The following is an 11,608-nucleotide window of genomic DNA, read 5'->3' as shown; positions in this document are numbered from 1 at the left end:
GTATATATTCATAATAATGCACATCTTCTAACCATACTTTAACGTATTTAGTCTTACGCACTGCTATATATTCGACACGTGTTTTTAAAATGATAACAAATTCAGATTTCAATTAAGCCTCGTGTAAGTCTGTAAACAATCAAAAGTCTTCCTTAATTAAGCCAATAATATGTTGGCCTCTACTGTTATATGCATATGTGTGCTATTTTACCAGAACCTGAACTAGATTCATGAGCTCTTGTTTTTATCTAGGGGTGGTAAAAATGTTATATTAATTACATTTAGGCGAAGGCTTTTGATCTTCTGTCCCTTTATTACTTACCATGCATAATTTACTTTGAGCTCCAGTTGTAGATTTGATGCTATTATTGAGAGACAAAATTATTTTTTCCCAAAGTTATAGCTTTAACACTTGGACGGGATGGGGTTTTTGGTTATTAATCATACACACTCACATAGACGTAATATCTAATTATTATTTTACTTTTCAGTGTACACATGTGACTTTTTTATTGTTATACATTAACAATTCCGTCATCGCTGAACAGAAAAAATGACAAACATTTTTTTAAAGATGAATTCGAGTTCTGTTGATTACAAGAATGAGATCGATCACCAACTGAGCGTACATAATGGATGGAATAAAAAAATAACAACCGACTAATGATTCCGCAAGTTACAAAGAACCGGAGCTAAAAATTTCAACACTTACCAGACGGTGAAAAAGAGACAGAGCAAGAAGGTTCAGCCTCGTCAAAGGAAAACATAACATTACGTAACTTTGACCAAAATGATATTTTCCCAAGAATGGCGAGTATACTTATTTACAATTCCTTTTGGTAGCTACCAAGAGTGGGACAATTCAATGGAAAATAAATAATGTTTTTTCACCGACCTTTAGAAATAATGTGGTCTCGACAGTTATTTGCCATTTGATGGAATACTCGTTTGGATTTCACTTAACGTACTCCGATATTTTTTTTTTCGGTTTATTTTCCACCGCGTAAGTGTAACCTCTCGAGAAGTCCTCAAATTATTCTCCTTTCACTTGCGTGCCACATTTGAGTCGAAGAGGAAGACGTAATCATAAACTCTAGGAGCGAGTTTTGAAATGACTAGTTCGATACGAAGCAACACGAATGTCAGGGAAACGAAATCATATGGGTATTCTCTGTTTGGGATGTTTAGGGGTAAAATATAACGAACACTCGGGAATTCAAATTACCCCGAAAGCCACCGTTATCGAGTCATCGAGAAGTTCCCGACTGAGTTTTCAGTGGGTTTGCTTCGATGTACTTTTTGGGACATCTTTGCACCGTAACTATTTCAAAAAGACGATTAACCCACTTGCTTATTCGTTTCCAATGGAAACATTCAGAACAAGAGTTCGGTTATACCGTGATGGCGATTTCGTGAAAAAATCTTATTTTCAAACTTTATTCCCTTTATATTTTCTTCCTTTGCTGATTACTACAAGAGATACACCAGGGTTTAAAAATAGAATGGAATTTTACCCAAGAGAATGAATTGGAAAAAAATAAAAGTATTCAGTCTATAATAGGAAGTAGTAAATATTACATAGAGATATATGCTTTATATTTATATATTCATGCTTTGTATAGAAACCTGAATCCAGGAGCCGCGAAAGAACGCGCGCGGCACATTTATAAGACTATCAGGGCACGCATAACGCCTTCTTGGGAGGCGACCGGGCCCACGGTGGCATCACGATTCAATGATTCGTACCTTAATATAATATACAAGACGCATCTCACCTGTTTTTTTATACACTCGACACACTTGGTAAGAAAACAATTGTAATCACGCACACCCACGGATAAAAGCACACCGAAAAAATCCAATCTCCACTCCGTCCTCAATATTTAGATTAATAAGAAAAGTTTTAAGAACTAACTATTGCTCCCGATGCTGGGAATTAGTAAAACTTAAGTCTCTCCGATGGAATTTTAATGGAGTTCACTGGGTTGATGAGAGTCATTCACTTTTTATTCGTGTCCCTCTCACATAATCGATTCACTACTTATTTATTTCTTTTGTAAACTAGTCGTCGAATATTCTTCACTTCATCCGACTAAAGAAACCCGTTGTTTTTCACCCTGGTTTATTCCCCCATGAAACAAATGGGGTGCTGGACTTAAACACATGCAAGTCCAGCTCTTTACCAGTGAAGGGAAAACTTCTTCTAGGGCATTTTAATGGAGAAAAATATATATAAAGGAGAGTGGTATTTATTTTAGATGGTACGGGCGATGTGTATAGGTGCTGGGTTTAACAATGAGGAGGATGAGGTGGGAAGCGCGCTTGGTCACGCTAGAGGGCAGCGCGGTCGTCAATAGACGAGACCAGCGCTTGTGAACTTTAGTCTCGAGAGAGAATGAGAGAGGTAGAGAGAGAGTATGAGGGTAATTTTGGCGGATTGGGCGAGGATTGAGGGTAAATCAAAGGGCCACATTCACCGTGGAGACAAAAGAGGTGCGGAATATGAAGGCGTAGGAGACTGGATTGGTGGTGCCATCTCTATGATGGTTCCGGCAACCTTCTGTCCCCTCGCGACACCTCTCGTCGGACCAAGGAACTAATCCGAGTCCTCGTCCTCTGTCTCCTCTTCCTCCTCCTCTTCCTCAGCGGCCCCAGTTCCCGCGACCTCGCTGCCCCCGGCATCCCCTCCAGAGCCTCCCTCGCCTCCCCCACCATCAGAGACCCTCCCACCCTCCCCCTCCTCCTCTCAGACGGCCCCCCTATCCACGGTGGCGTACTGACACGCGGACAGGGAAGCGTTGGACCGCGGGCTCATCGGCGAGTAGGTGGCGAACCCGGAGGAATGCTGCTTGGCCTTCAGCCTCAAGCTCGCGATGCTAGAGGACATGGAGGAGGCGGAGCAGGGTTCCGCCGCCGCGGCCGCGGCCCTGTGGTGGTACATAGCGTATGGGGCGGCAGGGCCACCGTAAGGGCACTGGGCGACCGCGGCCGCCGCTGCCGCCGCCGCCGCCGCCCCCACCGCGGTACCGGCCCCGACCGCGGAGGGCGCGCTGGCGCTTAGGCTCGTCGTCATCGAGACGGACGGGACTATCCCCGATGCGGATGCGGCCGCCGCTACGCCGGCGGCGTTGATGGCGGCGGCCGCGGCGGATGCGGCGACGGCCGAGGGGCTGTTGAAGCAGTTGACGCCCCCGCCGCCGACGCCCCCGACTCCCCCGACGCCGCCGACGCCCCCCATTCCCCCGCCGCCCACCCCCGGGGGTCCCATGGCGGCGTTGACGGCCGAGTTGAGACTCCAGGGGAAGGACTTGGCGGCGAGAGGAGAGGGGACCTTGGCCGCCCAATTGTTGTAGGGCGAGGAGTAAGAGTAGAGGGAGTCGGGGGTGTCGGCGAACGGCTGCATCAGACCGTTGAACTGGGAGCCGAAGCCGTTCTTGAAGTCTGCGGCGGCCGCGGCGGCGGCGTTCATGGCGTTCCTCTCGCGTTTGCGCCATTTGGCGCGCCTGTTCTTGAACCATACCTGCGGAGGAAGAAGAGGAGAAAATAATTACATGTGGAGGAAACGTGGCCACATCGATATTACCCTACTTCAGGTTAAAAAAATGATAAAGGAGTTGACGCCCCTCTCACACAAACATTTTAGTCTGTATGTAAATAGCATATTAATAGGAAATTCATGGAAAACTCAATGCTTTTTGTATTACCATTTGTTAATGTTTAGGCATAGGTTTATCATGTAGGAAATCAAACGGAAATTTCAAAGTTTGCAATACTTTATCAGGGTAACGTAAATAATGAAAACGTACACTATATTCTTCCAGGCGATGTCCTAAATCCCGTGAAATTGTAAAATCTAAATTTCTATATTTTGTAAATTTCCCCTCCAACAATCGTTCCATTGCAATGTGACAGTAGGTATTTCTAAAAATTTATACTCAAAATCAATCAGATGGGTTTCTTTTCCATATGGAATTTTAATGAAATTTTCTTCCATGTGTTACTATCACTTGTTAATATCACTTACGTGCAATGTGTGTAATACCTTGCCGCGTGGAATCCTTCCACTTTTGCTATTATATAATATTACGCCATCCATCTTTTGAAAAATCGCCGTTAGTAATTGTTTTAGCGAAGTTGTAAACCACTAAATAAACAAGTGGAAAATTAAAGTACTGATAACCCTGTAAAAAGGCTCTGTAGAAAATGCTATTCACACTTCTCAATGGGGTAAATGCGTGCTTTTCTCTCCATGATCTCCTGTAGTTGGATTCCAACGCCATTGCTGTTGGAAGGAAGTCTCCCTCCTGGCTAAGAGAAGACGGGGAGGCTCGAGGAAGAAGGGAGAGGGTTGGAGGGGGGAGGGGGTTGCAGTGCCAAGAATGAGGATTGTGGAGGGGGAAAGGAGGGGAGGTTGGAGGAGGAGAGGGAGGAGAAGGCAGCCATAAAACACTCTTCCCGAGGAGAGAGGGAAAAGACAAGGGAAAATCAATCCAATGCGGTCACGTGATCTGCGCGAGAAATGCTTTTCAAAGTTGCGGCCATAACTCATACTCAGTCCATAGGTATTCACACTCGATATATTTCCCTTTTGCGCCGGGGACAGAGATGGATGGGCGTATGCATGTATTTGTCTGAGAGATGGAGGGAAGGAAGAGCGCTAGCGATGGAAGAAAAGAATATACGTTTGCTGCACATGAATGCGCGCAGAACATTGTCGCCTACCATACGTCTCCATGTAATACACGTAGCTAGCTGTACATCATTAACACTTTCAATTGTAGTTCCCATTAAAATGGGCACAACTTTAAGGGGATTTTAACCTCCCAATATGCATGCTTGTTCATAAATATGGACATAGACCAGAAAATTTAATTAAAACACCAATTCTTTCCAGTGTAGTATTCCTATCTCCCAGTTGGGAATAAGACTGTTTAAATACCACAAAAACATTACGACGATAAAAAAATGTCTCCTCTAGCCTAGGCTTGCTGCAATTGAAATTAAATCGAAACCGGGATATAAAATGAAGAAATCAAGGACGTTAGAAATTGACGTGACGGGGCCGCGAATGGAAGTCTCCGCGTTCAGAGCCGTCAACGCTAACCACTGCACCACCACTCGACTTAACTTCGCTGTAATTTTGAAAATTGTACCTCATGTTGAAAGTATCCCATGAAAAATAATTAATTACAGCCAAACTAAGGCCCAATACCTATTCCGAGAAACGTTCGGCATTCCGAATGCCATAAAAAATACGGCATTGAAAAAGGCGGAGAAGGTACGTGGTCTCTCCTTGTTAGCAAAGAAAGGCCCATCTTTCTGGCGAAGTGATCATGACACCGTAATTAAGTTTAGCAAGCAAGAACAATAATTTTCATCCAAGTAGAGAAAAAAATATGTGACTGAAAAGGCTAACTTTTGGGAACAAGGATAACATTGGGAAAAAACGGTCAACATCACAAAATAATTCAATGTTACTATATCATCTTCATTGAAATCTATGTCGTAATAAATTTAATAATCGTGTAAAATTGCGAGTATTAATATCTATACAGAAAAATTTCATTCCAACACACATGAGTCTTCGAATTTTATTAAGAATGTAAGAAATCGTCTCCAGCGAAACTTGGTAGAGGTTTTTAATATTCATGAAAAACGCAATAATGAACTCCACTCCCAATTTAATACTGACCGACACGGCTTTCAGTGTCATTTTCGGATAGATATTATGGGGAAATTAGGAGTTATTTTTGTGTTTCATTGTGAATATCATAATTTAAACTATGCATGAACAGTATACCACCGTTATCACCATAATACCATGGCTAGTCCCGGTATACTTAAATCAGTGTACCAGTCTACCATCAGAGTATAAGAGGAATAGGAATACGTGGTTAATGAGAAAATAAACCGAAAATGTACTTATGAAGCTGTAGTATACTCGAAAATCTTGCGGATTCTGGAAACTTTCAGCAACATACTCATAATCCATGGATTGCCTCACTTGCTTTGGCGCTTACTGCGTGAAAGTAAGTCATGTTCCCATTATCCAAGAGCATAGGCGAATTTAAGGGACACGTGCCCCCCAGACGGTTAGCAAATAGACAAGATTTTTAATACAAATATTAATAAAATTTATGTTTTAATATAAAAGCTATATATATTTCAATATTAATAACTTTTATAATAAAATGAAGAGTACATTTTGAAGCTAAATTATTGCTTTTTGCGTTGAAAAATACCATTAAAAATACCATACCATTAAAAAAGTGTTTTCTAAGGCTAATTTAAACAAAACTTCCAGATGAGGTCCCCAAATACCCCTATACATAAGCCCCTAAACCCCGGCAGGGTTGCCCATCCGGCTGACCCATCATAAAACTCAAAACTCCGCCCATGCGTACCAACTATGCCGTCCCTGAAAAGAAGTAGCACCAAGGGGACTAAGTGGAGGAGGCCCAATGCCATCCCATACGAGGCTGATTTCTGTTGCCACTTCGGTCGCATTTTAATCGGTTTTCAAAAATGTCCGCAAGGCAGCGATGAGTGCAATTCGAGCAATTTTTTTCAATATTTTTCATTATAAAGTTTCCAATTGCGAGGAATAGCGTTGAAGAGTAATGAATTTGATAGATTACATCACTATGTGTTTACATTTCGTTTTATACACCTAATTATGGGACAACTTAGTTGGCCACATTATGAGACATGATGGCTTGATGATAGCAATGGTAGAGGTACAGGTGGAATGGAAGAAGGGCAAAGGGACGGCCCCGAATGAGTTACATAGGACAAGTTATAAAGGATGTAAAAGAGAAGAAATACGTCACTATGAAAAGGATAGAGGATAGGAGAGCTGCGTCAAACCAATCTTAGGGTTGTTGATTAATGATTATGATGAATACCCCTAATTATACCTTATTCCCCGGAGAAACTCAGATCAATTCGTCCGTCAGCGACGCGAGTGACCACTTTCGCAAACCCATTTAAATGCGCGGTTGGCGACAACACACTATGAGGCCGACTTGAGGATCTTCCATTGTGTAGTATCCGTGAGTGGCACAATCAAATGAGCCCAGAAATAAAGCCGAAAATTTTCACGTGGACAGGGAGAGAGGGCGTGGCAGGTCGGAGGGGTGTCGGCCGTGAAAGTGACTGCAAAAATGAAGACCGCGTAGGTCGTGGAGGGAGGGAGAAAAGAATCGGTTGCCACCCCTCCCACAAAGTGAAGGTGGGACAGCGACGGAGACGAGAGGCGGAGAGGCGTGACGTGTAGCTGGGAAAACGCGGAGGCGGCGCGGAGGGCAAGGTGTTTTTGGATGGGGAAATTCTGATGTGTGTGTGTGTGGAATGGTAAGGGGGTTGCGAGAGGTGATAGGTTGGTTGGTGCTGCCAGCAAGAAGAGGAGGAGAGAAAGATGTTTGGGAAGAGAAGGAGTCATCAATCATAGCGTGAGATCCCCTTTTTCTCGCAGGGAAAGGGGGAAAAGAAGATCATTTTGAGCATGTGGATGTGGAGGGAGGTAGTTTCGCATGGTGGGTGGTGGGGTGGTTTAGCTCCCACCACATTCTTTACCGAACGGGTTCGTGTGTTCTTTTTTTTTTGAGGAGGGGTAGAAATTCCACCGCAGAGAGATACGCAGTGAATCGACAAAGATTACGCACTCTCCCTCATTGATTCATTCTCTCCACATATTCACATGCGTCACCTTCCCATCCTCTATCCCTTACTACTTCCAGATTTACTCCTTGAAGTTATACATTAGCGTGTTCGGGCCTTCGATAGTACACGTTGACTGACATTTATCACGTGCATACACTTTACCTATGGGGATTGCATAGAGAGGCCCAATTCCGTTTCACAGAAGGCTGATTTCTGTTGCCACTTACGACGCATTTTAATTGCCTTTAAATATGTCCGCGGCGCTCTGATAAGTCCAGTGGGATCCCCTTTTTTCAAATATTTTACAGCATAATGTTTCTAATTGCGAGGAATAGCAATGAAGAGTCATACATTTGATATATAACATCCTCATAAATGTAAATTTCGGGTAACACCCCTCATTATACCTCATTTCTCCGTGAAAAATCACTTTGGCCGTCAGCGACGCGAGCGGCGACTTTTGTAAACCAATTTAAGTGCGCGGTGGCGGACAACATATTTAGAGGTCTACTTAGGATTCTCCATTGTAATATTCGTGGCTTTACTATTGAGGTAGTTGGTCCTAAAATTAGCCTGGGCCTCTGACATGATATGATTTATATATTTTTAGGAAAAAAAGTAGGGGTAAAGATTCCACCGCAGAGAAGATACGCAGTGAATCGACAAAGATTGCGCACTCCCCTTCATTGATTCATTCTCTCCACATATTCAAATACGTCTCCCTCCCACTCATTCTCTCTTTCACTACTTTTCTACTACTCTCTCTCTTTCAGATTTACTCCTTGGTGTCGTCCCTTTCGTGTATTCAAGCCTTCAAACGTACATATTAACAGACAAGTCTCCCTGTACCTACACTTTACGATTTAGGTAGTTGGTCCCTAAATTAACCCAGGCCCGTGGCACCAATCGGTAACCGAAACTCAATTTTTTGCGTACGAGACTCAATTTGTGTCCCTTATACAATTTAGATTCCGGTGAACAGTTTCCACGCTTTTCTTTGGAAAGAATCTACGAAAGAGGAAAGTATACAGATGGATTACTTCGATTATGCTAGACTGGTAAGCATTTATCTTTAAAAAATTTTAAAAATCCTAGGCGATGACGACTGAATATCCCAGTGATATGATTTATATTTTCACCTGAGAAGCCCATTCATGACATAGATTTAATATGTTTTTATTTTGGGATTGCGCATGCGTAGCGCGACTCGTGAGAGGTGCCTTACTATAAGCTTCTCATAACTCCTCACGAATTAGTTTTGCCCTTGAGAACAATACTTTGCCCAAGCAACGCATCATTCGTGTGCGTGATCGAAGGTCAGCTAGCAGAGTAACGAAAGCCCTCGGTTAGGTTGGGCAGTAGCCGAAAGCAGAGGTTAACGTTTAAATCACAGAAATTTGGAAATACTCCCATGCTATCAATTTGTTGTGTACGAGACTTAATTTGTATTCCTCATCCAACACAGATTACAGAGACCAATTTCTACGCTCTCATTTGCGAATAAGCTATGACTGAATAAAGTATGCGGGTGGATTAGTTAGATCATGTAAGCGTAAATATCAAAAAAGAAGGGAAAAAAATCAGCCGAAGGCGAGTGAATATCCCACGTTCCCAATGAAGATAGAAGACGAACGATATTTCACGTACACCTCCTTAGCTAACGTAGTTCCCCTCATTGTTGATGTCCTTATTGCTGTATCTGTTTGCCTAAATAGTTACACTGATCCACGTGTTCAAGTTTGCGTCCATCCAGTTTTATATTGTGCATCACATTTCTTGTTCTTGAAGTTTGTTGATATTGGCAAACCTTGGTTTGATGAGTTGTAGTTTTTGATGAAGTTGTTAATTTGAGTTGGGTTGATACTTTAGGAATGAAGAAAGTTTTTTAAATAAAGAAGACTAACATTTACATAAAGGAAGGAAAGCTCCCCACATAATTTGTTGTTTTTATCAATGCTTAACAAAAGTGCATAATTTCGCTCTCCTTGAAATTAATCTTCATTCCATGTGCTTCTCACCGTTTATCTACCAGTGTCCGCAATGACAATGCCAAAAAAAATCACCCGAAAATATGTATGCAAGGCATCCAGAAATAGCCCCAAAATTGTATCGATTTATCATCGGCGTACGGGGGTAATTTGTGTCCCGAATCGATCACTGTTTCCGGAGACCAATCTCCTCACGTCCTCATTTGGGGAAGAATCTGCGGCGGGAGGATCGGAAGCGATGGAGTAGGTTGATGGGTGTGTCAGTGCTCTCTCGGAAGCTTTGAAAGGCCCCCGAGGAAGGGACGACTCCCACTCGTTTATCTTCATCGGCGACGGAAAACCCTTCGCAATTAGACGCTTCGCTGACCCCGCTCACTTGCCTTTCCCGCTCACCGCTCCCGACCCTCCCTTCTCCTGCAGCAAAACTCCCCAATTTAGCCGGGGCGGCCCGCCGACCTCCCGCCCCCGGCTGCGGCCACACCAGTTGCCCCCGACACACGTCCCGGCACGCTCCTTGGACACCCCTAATTCGATCCGCGGCCCTGGTCCAATCATCCGAGACGCAAGATGTCTCGTCCTGTGCGGTGCGTGCTTGCTTTTGCCTTTCTGTGCTCAATGCTCATAGGCATTCGCTAGTGTTTTTTTTGTTGACGTAGGACGTAAAATTAGGATGAAATGTGGTTAGAAAAGACAGTTAAAACCATTAGGTTGGTCAGCACAGTTATAGGTACGGCTATATCACGTGGACGTTAACAATACACAGACATTGAAAAACATCCTCAAATTAAATACGTTTTTTTGCCATATGGTATAAAATTGGGATGAAAGGACACTAGAAATGAAATATAAAATGTAGCAATAGATATTTTTCGGTGACCAATCTGCTTCCGCGATTGAATAATAAGTCCTCATGAACAGTAAAAGCATAATGTTTATAATTTTTACTAGAAGTTAGTTTCTCTCGATCAAACCTTGTTATAATGAGACCTCGATCGAAAATCTATTATAGCTCAGGTTATTCTGAATATGAATGATGAAATGTGGTTAGAAAAGGTAATTAAGAATGTTAATTCACAGTGAGATCTTTCTTTTAGCCGACGATATTGTTAAATTGAATTGTCCCCATACAATCGGCGGTCGTACATGGTGCATTTGTTTGGATTAGCATTCTTTTTTCTTTTCTTTTATGCATGTATCGGTTCTGAAATTGTTAAAAGTGATGAACAGTTATTTTCTCATAGGCCAGATGCTCACAAAAATAAATTAAATTATCATTATTATTATTTTTCATTAAGACATATATTTTAATGTCTAATTAAATTTTTGCTGTATATGAACACCGGACTTAACAAATTCTCCCTATAATATTTTCTTTTCCATTTAAAGTTCTCCTTTTATTTGTGTGACTTATCATCTTTTTTGAAAATTTCAGTCATTCTATATATATTGTTATGGGTATTTTATGCCACGGTTAACGCAAACCATGTATGGCCAACCAATCTGGCCCTAAATTAAATGTGTTTTTGTGGTCAAATACTATAAAGCAAACTTGTCTTCATTGTAACTTCCAGCCATGCTACAGTTACAGTAGTGGTTATATCATGACATGATTAAAAATAAATAACCATGACAAAAGTGGCCCTAAATAAATGGCGCTTTTGCAGCAAAATGTTGTATAATTGGGATAAAATGGAATAAGAAAGGAAAAATAAAATGTAGCAATAAAGTTCACGGTTTTAAGCGTTACTTAATGGGATTTATTCATATTGAATGAAAATTAAACTGCGTTTTTCCACATAAAATATTTATTAGATCACTACCAGGCCTGAGGATGACGCAGTGCGTTGAAACCATGGTAGTGATCTAATAAATATTTTATGCGGAAAAACATAGTTTAATTTTCATTCAATGTAGCAAAAGATATCCTCTCGACGACCGATGAATAGTTAAAGTTTATA

The 11,608-nt window shown here is 42.1% G+C and overlaps 1 protein-coding gene across 1 annotated transcript in view; it reads right to left on the bottom strand.

Moving 5' to 3' along the window:
* Positions 1 to 2,746: 2,746 nt before the first annotated feature.
* The window catches only part of LOC124161412 (pituitary homeobox x-like), a 253,210-nt gene continuing 244,348 nt past the window's right edge, over positions 2,747 to 11,608 (bottom strand). Inside the window, exon 4 of the mRNA XM_046537729.1 lies at positions 2,747 to 3,520. Within this exon, the coding sequence (XP_046393685.1) occupies positions 2,747 to 3,520 (774 nt within the window). The remainder of the gene's footprint in view (positions 3,521 to 11,608) is intronic.

Source organism: Ischnura elegans, chromosome 6, assembly GCF_921293095.1.
Source record: "Ischnura elegans chromosome 6, ioIscEleg1.1, whole genome shotgun sequence".
NCBI lineage: Eukaryota > Metazoa > Arthropoda > Insecta > Odonata > Coenagrionidae > Ischnura > Ischnura elegans.
This window is presented reverse-complemented; position numbering and strand designations above follow the sequence as displayed.